This window comes from Notechis scutatus, chromosome 10 (assembly GCF_049901735.1).
Source record: "Notechis scutatus isolate UNSWTSFEM ecotype Mainland chromosome 10, rNotScu1.2, whole genome shotgun sequence".
Taxonomy (NCBI): domain Eukaryota; kingdom Metazoa; phylum Chordata; class Lepidosauria; order Squamata; family Elapidae; genus Notechis; species Notechis scutatus.
This window is the reverse complement of record NC_142018.1, coordinates 11,283,847-11,309,268: the sequence shown is the minus strand read 5'-3', so window position 1 is coordinate 11,309,268 and position 25,422 is coordinate 11,283,847. Positions and strand designations below refer to the sequence as shown.

The following is a 25,422-nucleotide window of genomic DNA, read 5'->3' as shown; positions in this document are numbered from 1 at the left end:
GTCCTCAGGGTTACCTGAACGATACTCTTGATTCCTGTAGTCTGCAATTTTTGCTCTGGAAATCCATTCCTACTCCCACCCACCCCATTCAAAGGGTGTTCATCCCAAATTGTATAGCTAAACGTCTGTAGAGATTCTCAGTCATCCAGGTCATTGGTTGTCCCAAAAATATTTTTTTCAGGAGGCAGCTGGACTTGTTTTTTCTTTTGAAGACGTTTTGCTTCTCATCCAAGAAGCTTCTTCAGCTCTGGCTGGATAGTGGGAATGGAAGGATTTTTTTTAAAGTTTAGTTTACTTTATTGTTATTGCACCTCATACAACGAAATTAAATACCATCTTCAGTGGACATTTATACACCTTGCAGACAGCTGGTCATTTGCATTCTTGTAGACAGTCATTGAGGGTCACCTGTGTAGTGCAAATGGAACCGTTGAAAGGACTGTGTTGTCGAGTGGAAAGAGATGATGTTGAAGGTGGATAGATGGATGAGAAGCGAAATGTCTTCAAAGAAAAACCAGAAAGTCCAGTTGCCTCTTGAAAAAGCATCTTTGGGTAAACCATGACCTGGATGACTGAGAATCTCCATAGACATACAGGTAGCTCTCAACTTAGAACCACAAATGGAACTGGAATTGTAGTTGTTGAGCAAAACAATCAAAGACAGACACATGACTGCTTCTCTCAACGAATCCTGGAACCCCAAGCAATGATTGTTAATAGTGTAATAGCAATAGCACTTAGACTTATATACCTCTTTATAGTGCTTTACAGCCCTCTCTAAGCGGTTTACAGAGTCAGCCTCTTGTTCCCAACAATTTGGGTCCTCATTTCACCCACCTCAGAAGGGATGGAAGGCTGAGTCAACCTTGAGCCTGGTGAGATTCGAACTGGCAAATTGTAGGCAGCTGGCTGCATAAGTAGCTTGCAATACTGCACTCTAACCACTGCACCACCGAGGCTCCTTTAAGTGAGCTTACATGTCATTAAGTGGACAGAGTCCCAGGTAAGGAGCGTGGAGCGACTCAGGAATGTAGGGAAGACCGTTGTAAATCTGGACCATTATTACATAAACTGCCTTTAAGCCAAGGACTACCTGAACACTGACAAGATTTTAAATAAATCTTTGGGCCATAAATGTACTCTCTTTTTAGCTTTAGGCCATAATCAAATATTCACTCACTCCTTTAAAAAGGGAATTAGACAAAGGTTGAGCCAAAGAATGGGTTTACAGTAGTTGGAGTGGAATTCTCTAGAGATCATATTGACAGTATAAAAAGGTGTAAATGATATTCCCTAACACTAAAATATGCTTACGAGGCCCCAGTGCACGGTAGACTTTTATAACCTGCCATGAAATGCATGACTGCCTTAATAAGCAAGGCATTTAGAAAAGGATAACTATGTTGCACAACTTGAACATCTCGCCGTTGCCTTAAGCCAAATTTATTTATTTCATTTTTTTATTGAGTTAGGGATTAGCCTTGTACGCCGCCTGATTTGCCTACGGTTAGGGTTAGGGTTAGGGCTAGAGGCGACCCTCCTGGGTTAATAATATTTTAGATGTTGTTCCCTTTGTTCAATATTTGGAGTCACAGAGGGAAAATAGAACCAAAGTGGGAAGTGAGCACTTTTAATCTTCAGGACTGTCTCTCTCTCTCAGCACCTCAATGTACTCCGTTGATGAGAGCAAGACTAAGATTCAGTCTTGGAAAAAGTTATGCCTAAATATACAAAGGTATTATTAATCTGTTCAATTGGTTCACCGTCAGGGTTCGGCTTCAAAATTTTTAGCAAAGGGTTCTCTACCCGGTTGCTGCGTGGGCGTGGCCCTAGTGGGTGTGGCCTAGTCGGTCTCCTGCACCACAGGCTCCGGAGGCTTTCCTCGAGCCTCCGGGAGGGTAAAAACAGCCTTTCCCAGGCTCCGGAGGCTCTCTGGAAGCCGGAAACGGGCCCATTTCTGGCCTTGCTGAACTTCCAGGAGGCCCGTTCTTCGCCCTCCCCAACCCTCCGCGTGCCCCCTGCACTTACCTACATCCAAAACAGGCCACATGGGAGGGGCGGGGCAGGGTGGGCGGGGCCAGCCAGGAATAGGATTTGGGGGCTCTCTGAATTGCACAGAATCTTAGCTAGCGGTTCTCCCGAACTCCCAGCAGCCCCACCCCTGTTTCACCATCTCATGGCCATCTATGTCTCCGATGATGTTTTCTAAACACTATGATTTTTTTATTTAGATTTACTAATGGTCCATCAATATAAGGAAAGCATCCCTAATTCTGCCTTTGCAATAGTGTGCTCTATTGGTAGCCCTTGACTTATGATCCGGCTCTTAGCAGTTGTTCCAAGTTACCTGGGACAATGGAGTTACAATCACTTCTGAAGTTCTGATTACAGAATAACAAGAGTTGGAAGGGACCTTGGAGGTCTTCTAGTCCAACCCCCTTGCTTAGGCAGGAAACCCTATACTATTTCAGACAAATGGTTGTCCAATCTCTTCCTTAAACACTTAAAAACTTCCAGTGTTGGAGCATTTACAACTTCTGGAGGCAAGTTGTTCCACTGATTGATTCTTCTAACTCTGTCAGGAAATTTCTCCTTAGTTCTAGGTCAGTGGCTCCCAACCTTTGGGGCACCAAGGGCCGGTTCCACGCAGAAAGATTTCTCCATGGACCAGAAGGAGCATGGTTTTGCATGCTGATGTGGCTTTGCTTTTTTGCACGGACCGGTTGCTCGCATGCCATGGACTAGGAGTTGGGGACCCCTGTTCTAGATTGCTTCTTTCCTTGAAGATCTAGTTTGCTTCTCCCTGATCCCTTCCCCCCACATTCTCACATTTCTCAGGCACTTGCCTTATAAAAGGGCATAACCTAAAAGAAAAGATGAAAAATGTGCAGGCGTGTTCTTTCCCTTCCTTTGCGCCTATCGCTGCGCCAACGTTAACTAAGGTATCCACATGCAGAAGAAGAAATCTCCCTGCGATCGTAAAATGATGGTTATTTTCTGTTCAGCAGTTCACGTTACTGCGGGTTCATGCTAATTAATTAAAGGAGCTGTTGCCTTAATGTGCAAACAGGGAATCTGAGAAACCGAGAGGCCTTTTAGGTCTCCGACTGAAGTGAAGTCAATCTGGGCGCAAGCGATCAAATCTAATGAAATCACATGTCAGTGCTAAGCTTGCAAAAACTGTGAAGTCTGACTGGGGAGTAAAAGGATTATAATTAGATTTCCAATAGGATAATAACTAAATGGCAGAAAGCAGTAAAGAGAAAATATTACTTTGTTCGCTTAATGGCGCTGCTGTTTTGGCTTCCCCGTTTTTATCAGTGCGGCTCATAGTTACGCTAATTTAATTTGCTTTTATCAGCACAAAAAACAAAAAAACAAAAAGGCAGCCCTCAAACGGTCCTTGAATGTCATTTGCAAAAATCATTGATCTGAAGGTGCTCTTAATGACACCCAGTATGTTTATTTTATGGGAAACGGAGAGTGGTTGATGAAAAGAAACTGATGCTGCTGTTCCCATGTTTGGCTATAAGTGAATTATGGACACTGGAATATCCTGAAGGTTTAAATCGAAATCTTTCCTTCGGATTAGCAGTCCGACGGGCAACTAGATATCCAAATGATGACTAAATTGCTGTCATAATTTGGAGGAGAGGTCATAAGTAGCTTTTTCTGGGAGCCCGTTGTAACTATGAATGGGTATTAAACAACCAGTTATAAGTCAAGGAGTTCCTGTGCAGAAACACTGCAAGATCGTACTCAATTCAATTCAATCTTTTATTCAGGTCTCAGACTAGAATAAATATTAAAACATTAAAATAAAACGGAACAAAACAAGACATAATGGTAGATTGCAATTAATGGTGGAATCATTGATAAGTGAGAAAGGTCTACCTAATTTTACAGGCAATGTAACAGAACTGAGCTATGTTTAGAGAAACGTTAGCCTACTGATTTGATAGGAACGATGATATGTAGAAGAGATCAAGATTTCCTTGATATTTTGTCAGGTAAGATGTTATCTTTTGTCAGAGGGCAGGACAAGAAACAATGGATGGAAACCAACCAAGGACAGAAGCAACCTGGAATTAAGGAGAAACTTCCTAACGGTCAGGACAATTAACCAGTGGAACAGAAGTTGCCTTCAGAAGTTGTGGATGCTCCAACACTGGAGGATTTTAAGAAGAGACTGGACAGCCACTTGTCTGAACTGGTCTAGGGGGTGTCCTTCTTAAGCAGGGAGTTGGACTCGAAGACCTCCCTTCCAGCTTTATTCTGATTGAAGGAGTTATGAGTCCATGAGTCCTTCCTTAGAAAGGGTGCAATATAACAGAACATCAGTTGTGGTCTTAAGGGCCGCTTGTCCACCGGGACAAACTCAGCTCCTATGGAACATTTTTGGATCAGCTGCTGTGAGGAGGCCGTTACAACATCCTAGAGTTAGATCCTTTAAAATTTAGAGGGAGTTTTATTTATTTATTTATTTATTTATTTATTTTTTATTTATTTATTTGATTTGCCAATTGTTTACAAGATAATAAGTATAAGTGTATACATAGTTGTGAATACATGAAATGGGTACATATAAGAAAAATAAAAGAAGAATAAGAGAAACAATAGGACAGGTTATATGATATAAATATCTCAGTGGTTTATAGAAGGGGGTATGCCTGCTCAAGAAAACATTCTTGGCTAGAGCAGATGGGACTGATGGACTTCCTGATCTTTAAATACCTTGTTGAAATGTGCTAAGTTCACATTCATAGCCCATTGGTGGGAATTCTTGTTTGGACACACCAAGAGGTTGGCGTTATAGTGATTAAGTTCTAACCCATGTTGATTTTTAATTGTGCTCCGGGGCTTATCGTGCTGTAGCAATACTGGCACAATGTGCCATGGACATCCCTCCAATACAGTATATATGCAAGACCACATACCTTGCATTGCCGCGTTCTCATGTTGAGTCCCGTTGTGGTCAACTTCCATGTCTGGAATCCCAGCATCTGCCAAGCATAACATGCATATCACTGTCAACCATGCAATGCAGAGAATGAAATCATAACGGAAGATTTGTTAATAGCAATAGCACTCAGACTTATACACCACTTCACAGTGCTTTCACAGCCCTCTCCAAGCGGTTTACAGAGTCAGCCTATTGCCCCCAACAATCTGGGTCCTCATTTTACCGACCTTGGAATGATGGAAGACTCAGTCAACCTTGAGCCTGGTGAGATTCAAACTGCCAAATTGCAGGCAGCCAGCAGAAGTAGCCTGCAATACTGCACTCTAACCACTGCGCCACTGAGGCTCATAAACTTGTGTCCGTATTTTTTTAACCTTGTATCCCCATTTTTTTTTTACAGGAAGCTCAAAGCACCATGGATGCTTTGACTCTTACTTAGCTGTCTGCCCCTCCCCACAACAGCTGACTAAATGAGATCCAGAAGATCCTTTTACCATTCAGCATCCTGAGACCGTCCCCTGATGTAGCCTGCTTCAGTGCTTGTTCTACTTGCTCCCTCCGCTTCGATTCAAACTCCAGAGCTTCCTGCAATTTCCTCTTCGCTTTCTTCTCCTTTTTCAAGCGCTTTTGAATTGTGGCTGAAAGAGCAACAGAGACATTAGGAACAGGGATTTCCCCAAAATTTGACCACAGAAGGACACCTCCGCTGACAATTTGGTTTGGCATCTGATGCGCAAGAGGACTTTTGTCAGTGATTGTGCTGCTATATGCAGTGTTGTGGTTCGCCGGCAGCTGGTGCAGACGGCAGAGGAATCGGACAGTGGGGAAGAACGGAGACTAGTACAGGAGTCTGGGGAGGACTCGGATGAGGGTCCTGCATCCGATGTAGAGATGGGGCCAGGACCATCTGGGAGTTGTGTGCTGCCTCCGGCGCCTCCAGAGTCTAGCAGCAGCGAGGCAGAGGAACCACGGGAGCCTGTTCCCAGTGCGCGTGTGGGCAGAGTTGCTAGAAGGCGAGAGCAGCTGAGACAAAAGGGGTAACTCGGGAGTAAGGCTGGGAGGTGATTGCCCCTCCCATCAGGGATAAAGGTCAGGCCAAGATGAGGAAACCTTTGCAGGAAGCAAAGTCGTTCGTTCAGTTCAGATTCATTCTTGAAGCTCTTTGTAATTTGGTTGGGTTTTTTTTTCTAGTTCATTTGACACTTCTGTTATTGGCAGCACTTCACAGAAAAGAAAGGTGGGTGCTTATCTCGAGGAACTATTTGAGATTCATTACTGGCTGGGTATGAAAACAATTCCCAGCGTTGCAATAAAATAAGACTTGTTTTTAAAATAAGTGTGTGCGTAATTACGGTTTAGGAAGCCTTGGTCAGAACATGCAAATAGTCCTTGTCTTAGGACCACAATGAGGAGGAGACCCAAATTTCTATTCCTAAGCGAGATAGTTGTTACGACCTTTCTTGCCACCTTTGTTGAGTGCTCATTGCATCCTTTTTAGAGAGTCATTGAGGCAACCCTGAGGACACAGAAAAAACTCCAAGTGGCCTCAACGACTCTCTAAAAAGAATGCGAATAACTCGCTGTCTGCAAGGAATATAAATCCTTCCATTCCCCACCGTCCAGTCAGAGCTGAAGAAGCTTCTTGGATGAGAAGCAAAACGTTTTCAGAGAAAAAACAAGGAAGCCCAACTGCCGCTTGAAAAAAGCACCTTTGGGACTGCAAGACATGGCTTCCTTCTCTCTCAGATTACCTCTGCTTTGCAGCTCAGCTGTAAGCTGCCTTTCCAGGTTCTCTCTCAATTCTCTTTCCCTACACAGCTCCATCTTTAGTTCCTTCTTCTCCTGCTGGATTTGCTTTTCCTGCACCCGGGCGTTATCTACGGCGACTTTCAGCAACCCCTAAAAAAAAAAAAGGCAAAGGTGAACTCTCTCAATGAAAACATCTAATTAATGCAAGAAGAGGAGGCAGAGAATAGCGATGGAAAAATATATATCCTAGCAAATATCTATCTATCTATCTATCTATCTATCTTTGGTTATTCGGGTTTTCCCGCGTAAGATTGGAAGTATCTAGGCAACGTTTGATGAAGTCTCATTCATCATCTTCAGGCTTGTGTCTTCAGCTCTGTGCTTCTCACTCTGAGAAGCACAGAGCTGAAGACACAAGCCGAAGATGATGAATGAGACTTCATAGAAACGTTGCCTAGTTACTTCCAATCTTACGCGGGAAAACCGAGTAACAAAGATCCACATACAAATACCCGAGAACCTCAGAAAACAAATATATATATATATATATATGTGTGTGTGTGTGTGTGTGTGTGTATGTATATGTATATGTATGTGTATATGTGTTATTAACTTGTTAACTTGATTCACGTAATTGATTTGTTAAGTGAGTTTGGCCCCATTTTATGACTCTTTCTTGTCATAGTTCTTAACATGGCAGTTGTTCAGTAAGTAAGATGGTTGTTAAGTGAAGTCTGGCTTCCCCGTGGACTTTGCTTACCTAGAAGGTTGCCAAAGGAGAATCACGTGACCCTGGGACATTGCAACCGTCATCAGTACATGCCAGTTGCCAAGCGTCTGAATTTTGATCATGTGACCATGGAGATGCCGCAATGGTTGTAAGGGTGGAAAACGGTCACAAGTCACTTTTTTTTCAGTTCCACATAATTTCAAATGGTCACTAAACGAATGGCTAAAAGTCAAGGACCACCTATCTGTACTGTTTCACCCCTTTTAATGGTTTTTCCATTTTAAGGTCAGCTCTATATTTTCTTAAAGGTTTACAAATGTATCTGTGCCAACCTGTTGTGGTTTGCCGTAGCCTGTGCAGATGGCAGCGGAATCGGACAGTGGGGAAGAACGGGGACCAGTCTGGGAGTCTGGGGAGGACTCAGATGAGGGTCCTGCATCTGATGCAGAGATGGGGCTAGGACCATCTGGGAGTGGGGTGCTGCCTTCGGAGCCTTTGGAGTCTGGCAGCAGCAAGGAAGAGGAACCAGGGGAGCCTGTTCCCAGTGTGTGTGTGTGCGCAGAGCTGCTAGGATGTGAGAGCAGCTGAAAGAAAAGAGGCGACTCAGGAGTGATTGCCCCTCCCATAAGGTATAAAGGTCAGGCAAAGGTGACAAAACCTTTGCAGGAAGCAAAGTCGTTCGTTCGGTTCAGATTCATTCTTGAAGCTCTTTGTACTTCAGTTAGTTTTTTTCCTAGCTCATTTGACACTTTTGTTTTTGGCAGCACTTTACAGGAAAGAAAGGTGGGTGCTTATCTCGAGGGACTGTTTGAGATTCATTACTGGCTGGGAATGAAAATAATTCCTAGCGTTGCAATAAAATAAGACTTTTTTAAAAAAATAAGTGTGTGTGTAATTACGGTCTAGGAAGCCTTGGTCAGAACACAACCATAAACCCTTACGCTGGGCACTGAGCTTCCAAATATATCATGCCAAATGTATCATGCCATATTTATGGGAAATCCGCCACTGACCATTTCTGAAATCTCATGTTTTTGGAGGATCTGAAGATTAGTGTAAACCAGGGGTGTCAAATTGGTGGGCCAGATGCGTCACGCATGAGCCATGCCTACCCCAGCTCCGCGAAGGGGAAAAACATTGCAATACGTCATGTGACAGCAATGTGATGTGACGAGTTTGACACTCGTGGTCTAAACCAGGAGTCTCCAACCTTGGCAACTTTAAGCCTGGAAGTTCTCCAGGTTTAAAGTTGCCAAGGTTGGAGACCCCTGGTCTAAACACAGCTAATTCTCTCTCTCTTTTATACATTTGCAGACAGCCTTAGAGTATAACCACAGCACTTCCTGACCTGAATATTGGTTAATAGAGTTTCCACTGAAGACAACCCATCCGCAAAGAGGAACGGTGCTGGAAATCCAGGGGGCAAAGTCTGCCCAGCCAGTTGGACCTTTTCTAGGGTTGGTTTGAGTATTGGGATGGCGATCTGGACTTCTTCTGTAAGACACAAGACCAAAAAGAGGTTGTATGTAAGCAATCTGGTCACTTGAGGAGCACCGAGCGACGACGGAGATTGGGAATAAGATGATGGGACTGACATCAAAGAGACATTGTTTCTTATCTTGCTTCAGCCCCAGTCACTCTTTCAGCTCAACTTACCTAGGGGGCTATGTGCTGGGGGGGGGGGATAGGAGAAGAGAGGGGTATATACCCCACTTTGAACATCTGAGTGAAAGTCAGGGATAGAAATTGAAAGAACAAATGATGAACTCAAGTGAACAATTAAGACTGGGAAAAAAATAAGACTTTTGCCCCAAACCCATCTATTCCAATATTCTGTCTTCACAGTGGCTCATCAGACCCTTAAATAATGCCTATGTCAACTCATAAAATATTTCTCTGATTTTTTTTTAGAATTGCCAACAGAAAGGGAAGGGGGAGCAGTGTAGCATCTTGCAAAACCGAAACTGCATTCCATAAATGTTTTTAAAGATAGTAACTAAGTGACTGAAGTTTCTGCAGCGCAAAATTCTAACTGGAGAGCATGATTGGTGACTCTTGGCAATGGATGTGTCCCATTGGAGAATATGAAGGGGGTGGGGGAAAACCAGGATGAAGGGTGACAATGAATTATGTGTCTCAGAGTCGGCTACACCCAGGCAATGCCAGCATGTTAACTCCCAATAAATCCTTTTTAAGTTTTGGAAGTTTGGCTCGAGACTCATGATTTGAAAGGGTGTAGCTGCCGGAGCCCTGACAGCCTACACAGAAACCAGAATGTCACAAATGTTTTCCTGTTTGTGTTCCCTGTAATGATTCTGCAGAAATCCAAAGGTTCGGTTTATCAGTGTGTCAAGTTTCTCCTGTACTTTTTTTTCAACCAGTTCTCACTCAATTAGGCAGAAGATAATTTAACTGACAAATTTCATTCAAAAGAAGTGAGAATTTGGGGTGGAACACAGAGTCCTTGCACTTATCCTGTGATGAAGCAAGTCAAGAATCTGTGCAAATGGCCAATCTTTTCATTATATAGTCACCACGCTGGTGATTTGTAGCTCTACCAGCTTCAATTGTTTAATTAAATCCCGAGACTTGAGGAAGCAACTCCTCCACAGAGGTTTTTCCAGCTGAGAAGGGTAGATTGCATAGAAGTTCAGAGTAATGGAAAAATGTGACAAAGAAAACAATGGTAGTCATAATTGTCTTTGCCACTCCTACAGTAAACTGAGCTAGAAAAACAACAGCCATCAAGAGGAATTAGAAACAAATTCTCAAATGTCCCAGGAATAAACAAGAACATTTTATTACAAAGTAAGAGCCTTTTTGCCAGGTGCCAAGCACCCAGATCCCAATCATATGACTACAGGGATGCTGGGACAGCCAGAAGTTCAAGGACCAGTCAAAAATATCATGTCTTCAGTGCCACCATAACACTGAACAGTTGCTGTATGGTCATTAAATGAGGACTATCTGTATGCAGAGGTACCTTATTAGCCAACCTTAGGGGGTCAGTGGTAATTTCTGTTTCAAGACCACTGAGGCAGCACTGTCTGAAGACATTTCTGCAATCATGTGGCCAGCATGATGTTACACCGCTGTGTAGAGCATACGGCAAAGCATGGAAAAGCTGTTATCTTCCCACTGAAGTGGTACTTATTTATCTACTTGCATTTACATACTTTCAAACTGCTAGGTGGGCAGGAACTGAGGCAAAAATGGGAGCTCACCCCATCACATGGTGACAGGACTTGAACCGGCGGAGCAGAGACCTTCTCTGCTGTCTTTTAAGCCACTAAGCCTCATATACTATCTCCAATGGAGCCATATATTTTCTTTATTTAATTATTTGATTTATATAACCATCCACCTCAAATCCTAAATTGACTAGAATTCCTAGTGCCTTTTGAGCAACACAGCTGAGAGCGGTACATTGCTATCAAGAAATTTCAACAATTTTTAAATGATTAATAATAGTGAAGAAATTAAGTTAAGACACCACAGAAATGACCTCCAGGGTACTTTTTGACAATGTGGGAAATAAAAATACAGGCTAAAAGTGACCCTTCAGCAACTTTTGGAGTCTTGGACAGCAAGTTAAAATTCAATGAAACAAGGATCCAAGATAGATGTTTGCAAGGTCCTTTCCTAGATCACTGAGACCAAAGCAATTGTTCAAGCAGTTCAGGCTTTAACACCCATTTTGGAAACCTTCCAAAAACATTTAATTCAACACTTGAAACTTCACTCTATACATCCTTCGGTGGTCTGTCCTAACCTGATTTAAGAGGAAACCATGAAATAATGTGAGTTGGCTTTTTGCCTTTAAATAACGAGGCCAGTGGTGGCTAACCTTTTTGGGCTCCTGTGCCAAAAATTGCACGCGCATTAGCACGTGCGCACTCATGTGCCAGCACCCAGAATGCAATGAACGCCCCCCCCACACTCTCTGCGCATGCAATCCCCCCGCTACCCCCTTACTTGCACTGTGCCTCACAGCTGATTTTTCAGCTGGTTTGAGGCCTTTTTCGGCCTCCCAGAGGCTTGGAAAAAGCCTCCACAAGGCTTTTCAGGATGAATAATATACCTGTTTTGTCACTTCCGGTATTACAGGAAGTGACAAAATGGGACTATTCATCCTGAAAAGCCTTGCGGAGGCTTTTTCCAAGCCTCTGGGAGGCCGAAAAGGCCTCAAACGAGCCAAAAAATCAGCTGTGAGGAGCATGCATATGCAATGAGGTAAGTTTGTCTGAGGCTCGCATGCCGGCACATGTGGCGGGCATGCCATAGGTTCCCCATCATGGGACTAGGCTATAAAATATACATTGAGCAAGTGATAATACTTCTTGTGTGAACGTCAAAGCTCGAAAGACATTCCTCCATGGATTTGTAGTCACATTGCAGATAAGAGATGGAGAACCCACAGCTCCCCAGATGTGGTTGGATTCAGTTCTCATCATTCCTCGTTCCTGGCCATGCTAGCAGGGGTTGCTGGAACTTGTAGCTCCATATTATTCATATTAAGATTTATTAAGGATATAAGCTAGTCCATGTTCTGAGCATCACTGTTTTTAGCACAGGGGTGTCAAACTCGGTTTCATTGAGGGATGCATCAGGGTTGTGTTTGACCTTTGGGGGGCCGGGGCGGCATGGCCAGCTCGACGTCACTCGTGTCGGGGAGCACCTGTGGCGGCCTGAATTCTCTGCCAGTGAAAATGGGCTCCCGAGCTCAATTATAGACTGCGATGGCCTCCTGCAACCCTCTGCCAGCGAAAACAGAGCTTGGGGAGAGCTGTGTGAGCTCCATTTTCGCTGGCAGAGGCATTGCTGGCCAGTCTGTCGCTGTTTCCAGGGTGGGCCCATGGGCCAGATCTTAGCACCCTGCGGGCTGGATCCAGCCTGAGGGTCTTGAATTTGACAAGGTTTAGGACAGAAGTCCCCAAACTTGGCAACTTTAAGACTTGTGGACTTCAACTCACAGAATTCCTCAGCTAGTCATGCTGGCTGGCCAATTCTGGGAGTTGGAGTCCACAAGTCTTAAAGTTGCCAAGTTTGGGGACTCCTGGTTTAATCCTTGGAATTGCTCACCACTTGGGGGAACAGAGACTTGCAAGACTTCATAGTTGACTGGAGAATTCTGGGAGTTTAAGTCCACAACTTTTAAAGTTGCCAAGTTTGGGGACCTCTGGTTTAGGATATGCAGCCTACGTTACAGTAGATTATTTTGGATTGCTAAAACTCCGCTTCTTGTAATATCACTACAGTTAATATTTCAGATAAAGGTTTAACCATTTGTGTTTTGCCTGACCTCCCAATTATTATCTTTTTTTTAAAAAAAAAAAATCAATCTTCCTTCACATCTTTTTGAAAATCAATCTTAACACAGAGTCTTCCCTTATTAGGCTACAATTGTGTGTGTGTGTGTGTGTGTGTTTACTTAGATATTTCATGCAAATAATTTTTTTAAAAACCCAGATATTGTCTTAACTGCTTTGCCCTAAAACAGCAAAATAAGGTAAATTGAAGAAAAGAGAGAAAGGGGAGAGAGAGAGAGAGAGAGAGAGAGAGAGAGAGAGAGAGAGAGAGAGAGAGAGAGAGAGAGAGAGAGAGGGAGAGGGAGAGAAAAGGAAGTTGTAAGAAATGGATTTGGAGCAGCATGCTGTCTTAAAGCAACCTAGCAATGCTGAGCAGGGAGAAAACAACGCCGTGAAAATGTACCGTACAAAAATTCATATCAGCTGGCGGCAGGCGCAGAGAGTCAAACGTGCCGTAATGCGAAGAAGGCAGGGCAGATTGAAGTTCCAAAGTAGCATTAGTCTTCTTTAAAGAGATAGACACGGCTAAATTAGGTGCCACTGGCTGCAGTGAGGATCAAATGCAAACAGAAGTCATATTTCACCCAGGCCAGTCAACAACAGGAAAATAAATAGAAATATAACAGCCATGATTCATTTTGATAATCTGGCCCAAGAGAGAGCCAGGGAGACAGCCTCCAGATTTCAGCTCCCGAACAAAGACAAATAGGACGCCAAGGGTGGGGATACGGTGACAGCCTAGCAGAGGTCACATCGATTTCCGAGAGCCGTTTTCACAGAGATGAGATAACCCTGTACTCCATTTGGCCTACTGCTCATATCCTACCTGTCCCCCTCAACCATAAATTTCCAAGGGGTGAGTGGGAAGGGGGCAGTAAAGACGAAGGCTTCTACTTCTACTTACGACTTCTCATGATTAAGATTTTGTGCTAACCGAACACACTTTGGCTGGCCAAGGTCACACTGCATGTGAAAGCCCATAATAGCCACAAAGGACTGGTGTGTGTGTGTGTGTGAAGTGTATTACATTTTAGCCCTCTGCAAGTGGGAAGGCAGGGGAACGAAAAGCAGAAAGTCTTGTCGAACGATTCATCATTTTGCCCCTCTGATTGAAATCGCATCCCGAGAAGATAAACGATCTGAGCGTCAGAAATCTATTTCAATCTCGAAATGGGTCTTCACCGTCTCAACGGTGACTCCCTCTGGGGCTTCTCTCTGCAGGAGTGTGGGCATTGGTTATGTGTTCGAGGCGCTCGAAATCCCGGCTAAGTCCCCTAAGTCCCCTCCAGTTCAATGATGCTTACTCCCAGGAAAGGGGGATTTAAGATTGCAACGCAAGTGTTTTTGTCTTTCTAGATAGAGATCAACGGGGTTGATGGGTGCATTTAAATATCAGCATAAAAGATACTGGACAGGTGCAAGAGAGAGAGAGAGAGAGAGAGAGAGAGACAGATTTTATTCAGACATACATAGAACATTAGAGGTCCTTGGTGCTCTCTGAGCTTGGTGGTTTTCTTACAGACATTTCATTACCCGAACTAGGTAACAACATCAGTCACTGATGATGTTACCTAGTTGGGGTAATGAAACATCTGCAAGAAAACCACCAAGCTCAGAGAGCACCAAGGACCCCTCATTTCAACTCTGAGCTACAAATAGTATTATTGTCAGGTTTCCAAGTGATGAAATCTAATTAAAAAGAAAAAGAGCAAACTCCATCTTCCAAAACAATTTCTTTTATTTAGGAAAGCATCAAATTGGCAAAGTCTGTTGTAATTCTGGATCTGACACAACCCGGAATTACACCACATACCCAGTATATGCCGGGCGTATAAGACTCACTCCGGCGCATAAGACGAACCCCAACATTTCCACTCAAAACATAGTTTGTTATATACTCATTCCCCTCTTCCCGCACGCCTTCCACTTTTGCACTTTAATTTTTTATGAGGCATCTTTATCTACCGTCAGGAAATTTAATCCCGTGAGTGAAAGTGAGCAGCCAGTTTTCCTCAGCCCTGCGAAGTGAAATCGCAGGCTGCATCCTGCTGGGGCCTGTCAGGTAGTCTGTGTACAGGCGTGGCTCTCGCTGGAGCCCAGCCCGCTGCAGCCCGGGAAGGGAAAGGCAAAAAGGAAGAGCGCGGGCGGCGCTTTGTGAACAGCAGCATGCTCCTGGTTTTGCCTTTCTTCCCGAGGCAACGCGACTGGGAGTCGCGCGGAGCCGCCCAGCGGTAACAACTCCTGACAGCCCCAGCCGGGATACCAGCGGAGCTCGGGCGGCGAGCCTCGTTTCCTTGGGAGCTGGGAAAGACACTGCCCTTTCTCCCTGGCTTCACGGGATTCGCTTTCACGGTGACGCAAAGTGCCTACCAGCTGCTGGCAGCCGCAGTGCTTCCCAATTACTATTTGCTGGCGCAGGTAAGATTTGACCCGGCATATAAAGACGCACCCCCCAATTGGAGGCATCTTTTTCAGGGCAAAAAGTCGTCTTACGCCGGCAAATACCGGTAATACTGAAAATTAGAAACAACCCCAAAAGTCACATTCCCCAATAGAAGTAAATCAACATTGCCTGGTGTCATCAATTTCCACCTCCAGGTCTCAGCAGGGTCAGCTTTCGTTCCCACGGGAAGGAGAGCCACCTTGCCTAAACAACTCTCTCTATCTCCACTCCTCCCACCTTAAAAATGTGGCAAGCCCTTTCCCCCATAACCAGCAAAGAGAAAGAAAGAAAAGGAATATATAATAAAGCTAAATAAAATTGGCTACGCATATGTCAATTTTGGGCTTTACAATTATCCTTTATTACTAATACACAGAACGTGCCAAGGATTCCAAACTGATAATGCATTTGGCCCCTCCCTCAGTCTGGTTGTCTCCTACATCACTAGTTACTTTGACAAGCTTTGCTGAAACCCGGTTCTTCTCTAGATGTCGGGATTAAAACTTCCATAACAGTTAACCCCCATGGCCTAAGAATGTGAACTCTGGGTGTTGGTGTCCAATGTATCTGCAAGGTATGAGGTTGGGAAACATGATACCACACTGAAAGTGACTCATGTCAAAAGGGTTTAATTTTAAAGAACAAAGACAAATCTTTAGAAAATGGCAAGACCGTGCTACAAAATTATGCCAAAGGAGAATTATTCACGCAGAATGTAAAATGACAATTTACACGCCGAATCTGCTCCAACCCTTGTTAACGATGACTAGATAATTTATACAGCCATGACATTTACCTCCATGTGGATTAATATCACTGAAAATTATATCTATTTATAACTGGGCACAATAAAATCTGATGTCATAGCACAATGTCAACAGATTTCTTTTACTTTTAAGTATAATTTGGTGTGGGTGAAGACCCACATTCTAAGGAGTAGAAATTGTTGAGGTATTTCGGAAAAAGAGAAGGGATTTGGGATGGTGAGTAACTAACAGCAGTATGGACAGAGAAGCACATTAATCAAAGTTGTGATCTAGTAACTTCTTATCCTTTCTCAGATCAGCAAGCTTTTCTACTTATCACAATTGGTGTCATTATTTTCATTTGATGAATTCTTCTCCTATTGGATTATCTTTCTCACTTCTTCAGCAATTTAGTCAAATATGGTTTGGGAAAAATAGGAAGCAGCTTGTCTGCTAAGGAATATCAGGAATATCCAAGTAATTCTCCAAGTGCAACTGAATTATTTTCAACCCCACTGGAGAGGTTGAAGATAGAACATGGAATTTTCTGACTGCAAAACGTGTTCTCTACCATCGAGAAGTTCATTTTATGGGAGAACAATAAAGAAACTTGAGGTTGTTCTTTAATTCTAAAGGAAAATTTATTAAAAATTCAGTCTGGCCCAAATAGCAATAGCATTTAGACTTATATACCGCTTCACAGTGCTTTACAGCCCTCTCTAAGTAGTTTAGCATATTGTCCCCAACAAACTGGATCCTCATTTTACTGACCTTGGAAGGATAGATGGCTGAATCAACCTTGAGCCCAATCAGGATCGAACTGCCAAACTGCTGTCAGCCGGCAGTCAGCAGAATTAGCCTGCAATACTGAATTCTAACCACCGTGCCACCACGGTCCCACAAATACTTGTGAATGCAACTTATTTTATTGTACTATTAAAAAACGTAGATGACATGAAGCCAATGACTCCTGATTACTTCATGGATACAACCTTCTTGACAACAATATGGAAGTCAATAAAGGAGAATATTTGTAGCTCAGGGTTGCAATGAGGGGTCCTTGGTGCTCTCTGAGCTTGGTTGTTTTCTTACAGATGTTTCATTACCCCAACTAGGGAACATCATCAGTGCTAGCAGTGAAACCTCTGCAAGAAAACAACCTAGCTCAGAAAGCAACAAGAACTCCTAGTTTGGAAGTCATTGGCCGCTATTTTCTTCAGGGCTGTTTTTCAAATTGCCAATCCAGCCCATATTATTCCTTGAGGGTGTTGAATCCAAATACTAGCCAGAGCCAACCAACCCTTCTTAGTTTAGTTTAGTTTACTTTATTGTCATTGCACCTCAATAACGAAATCGAACACCATCTTCAGTGCACATCATGACCATGAAAATAAAACACAAACACACATCCTTCACACTCCATACTTTGAATTGAAAACTCCCGACACCACACCAACACTGCACTTTACAGTAGAATTCAACGGAGCTACTGCCCTGGGATAGAAGCTGTTTTTCAGCCTATTCGTCCTTGTTTTTATTATCCTGTACCGTCAGCCAGATGTTAATAGTTCAAAAAAAGGGTGCCCAGGATGAGATGGATCTTTGAGGATGTTTTGAACTTTCTTAAGGCAGTGGGAGCTATAAAGCTCTTCCAAAGAGGGAAGAGGACAAACAATGATCCTCTGGGTAATGACTTAACACCTCTGGAGTGCTTTCCTATCTGCCACTGTGCAATTGGCAAACCATACAGAGTATTACCATCTGATCTCAGATGAAGATGACCAAGTATTTATCCCCGGCTGATTCAACTAATACGTATCAAATAAGATCAGCAAGACAAATTCCTTGTGTGTCTAATCACACTTGGCCAATAAAGAATTCATTCAAACTAGTAACAAAAACATAAATACAGGAAGTATTTATAGCAGCAGTTCAGTTTTAGAGGTTAAGGACTTAAAAAAAATCATTTGGTTCACAATGTTCTAAAGTATGGAAATCAAAATTTGGTTCAAATAGCAAACCCTTCAACATCACCTGAGTAAACGGGCTTTGGAGTCAACTACTCCTAATCAACTGGACATTTTTAATCCACTGGAAATGCAATCAACAAAGGGCTGTTGTCATTCCACCATCTGCAAAGGAAGATCACTGCCCTGCTGTGAATCCTTGCCACATGACTCACCCCTTCCTGATCAAATTTCATAAGTGAAACTTAAATAAATAATAGATGCGGCAGCATCTGTGCGCTGGGCAGAAACCAATTTCCAGATTACTCAAGGAAGCAATTCTAGAAAGTCCGCTTTCTGAGGGATCCCTCCTGGGAAGAACTTCATGCATTGTTCTAACCCATGGCTTGCTTAAGTAGTTTGTTCAATAAATCACAATTAGATGGGTTCATATATCATCTTAGTCCATCCAGACTGCAGTAAGCTAAAATCAAAGAAGCCACACATTTTCATGAATGCATTAATTGGGCCAGTTTGAACTCTAGAAGGTGCTACGAAACTTAGTGTCAGGATTCTGGCAGTTACCCCAATCATGAGTCTCAAGCCAAACTTCCAAAAGGTCAAAAGGATTTATTGGGAATTAACACATCCGGCACCGCCTGGGTATAGCCGACTCTGAGACACATAATTCATTGTCACCCTTGACCCTGGTTTTCCCCCCAGCTCCTGGGTGTATCATAATTCATATTCTCCAATGAGACACATCCATAGCCAAGAGTCATCAATAAAGTTTTCTAGTTAGATTTTAGCGCTGGCAGAAACTTCAGTCACCTAGTTACTATCTTTGAAAAACTATTTATGGAATGCACTTTTGATTTCCACGCTGCCGCACTGCTCTTTCAACCCCTTTCCCCCCTCCTCCCTTTCTGTTGGCAACTCTAAAAAGAGCACAGAAATATTTTATGAGTTGACACTTAGCTTAGTGGCGCAAATACAACAGAATAGAAATGACTAACAGGTGAACCAATATGGCTCAAAATGTCAGAGGTTCCTTTATTCTTTTTAGATTCCAACCTTTACAAAAATATTTCTGTGTTTTAGTCAAACCTGAATAACTGTACCTTCTACTGTGAATTCTTGGGTGGATGAAGCCCCCTTTTGTAACATGCATGTTATGTCTTTACATCTTGGCTTGCAAATGCAATATGCTAGCTCTGTCTGTTCTGAACTGCAAAAATACAGGTTACCATTAAGTGTGAGTCATGGATTGGAAGTTTCTTTATCTCTATGCTGACTTCCAGAAGTTGTTTGAATTTCTGCAGCTCATCTGATATTCACAGAATAAATTGCGCTAAAATCAATGTTTGCAATAATTATTGATACATATTTAATTAAAAAAAATATTGTTATGTCCAACCTCTAATCTAAGGTATTTACAATAATAACAATTTGAAACGTTAGGAAACTTAATGGTGGGACACCTGTTTGGCATTCCTTTGTATCTCAAAGGAAGATATATGTGATGGAAAATATCTTTCTATTTTACACCTTGGAAAATTACTGATGGTGTAATGCATTCGTGGAAACTGGCTGATTTAATATGAACAAACTCCTAGCTTGTTGAATAAACCACCATTTAGGTAACCATAGGTCATATGTTGTGTGAACTGATCTTCAAGGGCTGGGTTTACACAACTTGCTGAGCCAAAGTCAAACATGGAGGTTTCGTCAAGTGTGAAGAATCAGGCCCACATGTTAAGTTCCAGTTAAACTGATGTATTGCTCTTGACTATATACAACAATCTAGTCAACTGACAGTCAGCAACTAAATTGGCACTAGAAAAGGGTCAACAGAATTCAAGAAGGGTTAGATTTTAGACTTTTTAAGGGAACGTAATGATTCCAGGCTCATTCTTCTCTTGACTCTGCCCCCAACTCTGTTCTCCTACAGGTTCAGTGAAAAATATGAACCTGATTCACAGCTCATACTTTATTATGTACCTATATGCCAATCTTTTTGTAATCTTCCAAGGTGTACTGAGCCACCAGTATCATCAAATGGGGCTACATAGGCAATGATATTGATTTAGGGATGATGGGGAACACAGCCCAACAAGATAAAGGACTCCAGATTATGGGAAGGCTCACCTTTTAAAACTTCACGGTCCAATTCATACATTTTTTTTCTTTGTTTCAAGGCACAAACTTTCTCATCAACTCAATTTTTGTTCTCAGACCAAATAAGATACTTGGTTTTTTCCCCCCGCTAAGTTTTTTATTTGTTTGCTGTTTTTTTTTAAAGTCTCATAAGGGTATGTGAAACTTGCCTAGAGGGGGAAAAAATATTTTAAAGATCTTGAGTTTCCTTGGCAGATTCAGCTTTCCATATTAATGCCATGATGATTTCTTTGGGTTTTTTTTTTAAAGCTATTTTGCAGCAAATATTTATGACTCCATATGGAACAGCAGATGTTCAAGAAAATGCATGGCAGAGAAGACTTCATTTTCAGTAATTATCCTACTTGTTGTCACACTGTAGGTGGTTTTCAGTGCATTTCTTTAAAATCAACCAGCCCTTCTCACATCTTACAATATGCCTAGAGCATAACACCCCTTTTCTTCTCCTTCCTGAACTGCACTTTGTTAGAAAGACATGCCATGAACATGTGATACAGCGCATGATTCAATGGGCAAAGGATTTGGGGTATCATATAATGCTTGAACAACGGGAAAACATGTGGATGAAGGTTTTCAAATTTACCTTATGCTATAATTTTAAAGAAAACTGTTATAAAATGATGTACCATTGGTATTTTAGCACTCGATCAATTGTCAAAGATGTACAAGGGTGTTTAAAATATATGTTGGAAATGTAAATTGCAAGGAGGAAACTTTTGACCAACTTTGGTGGACTTGTGATAAAGCAAAGAGATATCGGGCCAAGATTCATATTTTAATACACAAAATTCTTAAAGTGAATATAAAAACTAAAGCAGAAGCTTTTCTTTTAGGCTCGATGGACAAAGAACTTGAAAAATAATCTGAAACTTTGTTATTCTATATGTTGACAATAGCAAGAATGTTTTATGCACAAAAGTAGAAAGATACTCTAATTTCCCACAATGGATGAACGACTGGAAAAACTAATGGGACTAGCAGAGATGGCTAAATTAACTGCTCTTAATACTTCCAATTTTGTTTCTACTTGGAAGAAGCTTCTGGATTTTGTGCTTGAGATAGGGAAAAAAATGAAATTTGTCTTCCTTATCTTGCTGAGTAGATAAGTTATCAGTTCTCTAATATTTACCACCCATGAAATAAGAGGATTTTTTAAAAAAAAATACTGAAAAAAAAGTATGCATCCATTTGGGAATTAAGATTAATGTATCTGGTCATTACTGTTTCTAAATTTCACTCTTCAGATCAACATTTATGAAGTTCTGGAAGATTGTAACCCAAATGTTTATTTTTTTTATTCCTGGGAAAACTTTAATAAACAAACCTGACCTTGTTGCCTATTTCTAAATACTTCCAAGCCCTTTTCTGCATTCTAGCAGCATCTTTGGTTGAGTAGGGATTCCAGCATATAAAATTATCCCAATTAAAGTTTACATTTTTGACCATTATTAATGATGCCATAACATACGCGCTTGCTCTTATAAGCTGTCCATCTTTTATTTATATTGATATGTTTCATCTGGAAAAGATCAAATCAAAAGATCAAAGAAAGATGGTAAAAAGAACCCCGGAAACAAGATTCAGACTAGAGAATTTCTAGATAGCGTGAGAGCCATTGGATAGTGGAACAAAATGATTTAAGAAGATGGGAGAGTCATCAAAAGGTCTTAAGAAAGGGCTGGCAATTGTATGTGTGGTTAGAGGCCATGTTTACCCCCCTCCCTCAATTTTTTTAGCAGTTAAATAATGTTGTTTTTTTCCCTTCCTTATCTAGATCAAACTTTAAACTGCCAGAATGGTTCTTGGCTTTGTCGTTGGCCAAAAATAAGTCATTATTTGTTCATGCTTCTAGTAGTAGCCGACATACTAGTAGAAGGGCTGGGCTCAGAGGTGTCATTCAGCAGGTTCTGACCAGTTCTGGAGAACCGGTAGCAGAAAATTTGAGTAGTTCAGAGAACCGGTAAATCCCACCTCTGACTGGCCCCGCCAACCCCATCTCTTCTCAACCTCCCATTGAGTCCCAGCTGATCAGCTGGGTCTTCTTTGGTTGCCCTGCACAGGAGAACAGAGCTGGAAAGCAGGTTAGCGGGGTGGGGAGGGAATGGGGATTTTACAGTATCCTTCCCCTGCCATGCCCACCAAGCCACGCCCATCAAGCCACACCACACCCACCAAGCCACACCCACAGAACCGGTAGTAAAAAAAAAATTGAATCACACCACTGGCTGAGCTTGGCCTCTGTCCACATTCATACACCGTGTTGTTATATCCATTAAGAGCCTCCATTTGAACATATCAGTTCTACTCTTAGCCACTCCAATTCTCAACCTATCTGGGCTCTTCCAAGTAGTATAAGGGAGGTCAGATCCTTCAACTATATCCTCTTTTAATGTTATAATGTACTTTGGTTGGTTTCTTTTCTAGTTCATTTGATACTTCTGTTTTTGGCAGCACTTCACAGAATTGAAAGGTGGGTGCTTATCTCAGGGAACTGTTTGAGATTAATTCCGGCTGGGAATGAAAGCAATTCCCAGTGTTGCAATAAAATAAGTCTTGTTTTAAAATAAGGGTGTGTGTGTATTACGATTTAGGAAGCCTGGGTCAGAACAATTGTAGTAAGTAAGATGGTTGTTAAGTGAATCTGGCTTCCCCATGGACTTTGCTTGTAAGAAGGTTGCAAAAGGGAACTCCAGAATCCCAGGACACCACAACAGTCATAAATAAGAGTCAGTTACCAAACCTCCAAATTTTGATCATGTGATCATGGGGATGTTGCAATGATTGTAAGTGTGGAAAATAATCACAAGTCACTCCCCCCACCATATTATCTTACATTACAAGGTGAGTCTTCATGTTAGATCATTTCCCTCTCTTATTTTTTAAATAATATCTTATGTCCTCTATGAAAGCCTTAGTTTTTCCTGCAGAGAAAATAAACAACCTTTCCCGCAGATGTAAAAATACTCTTAATAAAACGCGGGGCGCAGAAGCATCAGGAACAAATGATTCATGTCTGCCTTAATAAGATCGTACCCTTAAAATGGTATTACTCTTAAGGTGCTAACATTCCCGCTGGTATGCCGGGCATCGGCTTTCCAAGCGGCCGCATCTTGTTAAAAACAGCAGAAAATTTTGTTTTCGCAATCGAGAGTTTGTGTCAGAGCAGAGACAAAGTTTGTCAAGAAACCATCCGGGGAGCAATAAAACTGATAGGAAGCATATTTCTCGGTGGTATTTTAGCACTGTGAAAAATTCAATCACAGGGAAAAAAATGTTTAGTTGTAAACATTTGAAGAGTCATATAAAAGCAATAGCTTTCCCCGCAGCACCTGCTTAAATAATTTTAAGGTGAGATGGAAGCCTCTCCCTTCTCACTCCTCGGAGAGCCACCGAGATGATCTATTAATTTCCCTAGTGCCACGAAGGCTGGGCCGCTATAATAATGTGGTCTGGAGAACCTACTGGGAGAAATAAAGGCCATTTGACCATTAGTGTTTTATTTCTAGGAATTCGGTCTCCTCTTTCTGTTCTGGATGGAGATTGTCATGCCCCCGTCGGACTCTGAATCCGAGGAGGAAGATGAACAGCTGACAGGGAGTGGGAGTGTGGCTCCATTGGCTGTGGAGGAAACTGGGGAAGGGCAAAGTCTGGCTGGGCAGAGCAGGGAAGAGGGAGAACAAGGGAGAGGGAATTCGGAGGAAAACCCAGGCCCACCTCCTCTTCATCCTAGGGCATGCAGGGAGGAACGGAGAAGAGAGCAATGTGGGTTGTGTGGCTTAAGGGGGAGGAAAAGGGCCCTGATTCCCTTCATTAGCCACAGCTGGGAAGGGAGTTTAAAAGAGATGCATGCTGAGTGTGGCAGCTTCTGGGAGCAAACGTGAGTTTATCTTGTGTTGACTTTACTTATATGTGTTCCTGGCATCTTCCCAACCATGTTGAGTTATTGCCGTGCCTTCACATCTGGAATTCCTTCTCTTGCCCTGCCGGACTAATTACCTCATCTTACCTTGATAGGACTTATAGTTACAGTTTTTGTTGACCACATTTTGGACTTGATCCTCTGCAGCCAAAGGCTGTTCCTGGGAGTTTTTCTCCAGCCAGAAGGTAATCAGGACATTGGGGGCAAAGTTGGAGCTAATAAAGGGACTCCTAGTGATCATCTGACTGTGTTGCCTTTGCGCCATGCCCCGGGTCATTACAGAGGTAGCCTAATGGTTGCCATTTCACAAATCGTTTTGTGTGTAGCACCAAATGAAAATTGGGAACTCATTTGCCGTGGTCACAAAAGCCACCGAATAGGAAGATTTGATAATGAACCTCCCGCAATCCTGAACCTCAGTATTGAACTATAGCCAGCCAATTGCAAGGTTATGTTGTGGCGAAAAATACTAAAAGTGGGCTCGAAGCGTGCCCTTGAAGAGAACCAGATTTTCAGTAATTTTCCTACCCGCTCTCAAGAGGAAACACAAAAAAATCTATAATGACCAACTCTAGAATTCCACTTGACTCTACCTACAAACTGCTGTAGACCGGTGATGGAACGTTACATTGCCTTCATACAGTAGAACCCCTGGTCGAGAACACTTCTGTTCACGACCAAATTGGTTGACGACAGTGGTGGTATTCTACCGGTTTGGCCCGGTTCTACTGAGCCGGTAGCAGCAATGAGCAACAGAGATTGAACTGGTTCTCTCCGCCACTCTGCTGTTGGGACCACCCACCCACCTGGGCTCCCATACCCAGGTATCCTTTATCCTGTGAATTTGAAGTGCAGCTGTTTTGCACGGTACAGAAGTGTGTTGCACGGCAGCTGCTAAAGTGACCGGGATCGTGCAGGTTTTCAGGAGGTGAGTTAGAATGTCTTTGCACCTGTGCAAAGTGTGCATTTGGCATGCGCATTGACGCAAAGTGTGTGCACGCATGCAAAACGTGCCCACCAAGCCATGTCCACCGAACCAGTGGTAAAAATATTTGAATCTCACCACTGGTTGACGACTATATATTTTTACCTCTGGTCACAAACGGGTGCTTGGGTGGTGACCAAACGCAGCCGTGCTGATTTCTCCTTTTGTGCCGCCTCATTTTATTTTTAGGCGGATGTACTTCTGGTGATGACCAAATCGGGTGACGACTGAATTCTCAGAACGGATTACGGTCGTCACCTGAGGTTCTACTGTATATGAAAATTGTAGCTTGACTTCCAGCTTCTATTAAGTAGACTAGGGTATGTTTTTTAAAATTTAAATCATCAGAAGCAATTTTCAGTCAATGTGGTAACTGGGGAAACTTGGTATAAAGCATTTATGGAGCCGTGGTGGCGCAGTGGTTAGAATGCAGTATTCTAGGCTAACTTTGCCC

At 42.6% G+C, this 25,422-nt stretch overlaps 1 protein-coding gene across 3 annotated transcripts in view; it reads right to left on the bottom strand.

The window, feature by feature from the left end:
- The window catches only part of DACH2 (dachshund family transcription factor 2), a 290,074-nt gene that overhangs the window by 5,321 nt on the left and 259,331 nt on the right, over positions 1-25,422 (bottom strand). For all 3 annotated transcript variants that reach the window (XM_087972087.1, XM_087972088.1, XM_087972089.1), the window contains 4 exons: positions 8,791-8,936; positions 6,715-6,862; positions 5,458-5,601; positions 4,938-5,003 (listed from right to left, as the gene is read on the bottom strand). In XM_087972087.1, the coding sequence (XP_087828213.1) occupies positions 4,938-5,003; positions 5,458-5,601; positions 6,715-6,862; positions 8,791-8,936 (504 nt within the window). The remainder of the gene's footprint in view (positions 1-4,937; positions 5,004-5,457; positions 5,602-6,714; positions 6,863-8,790; positions 8,937-25,422) is intronic.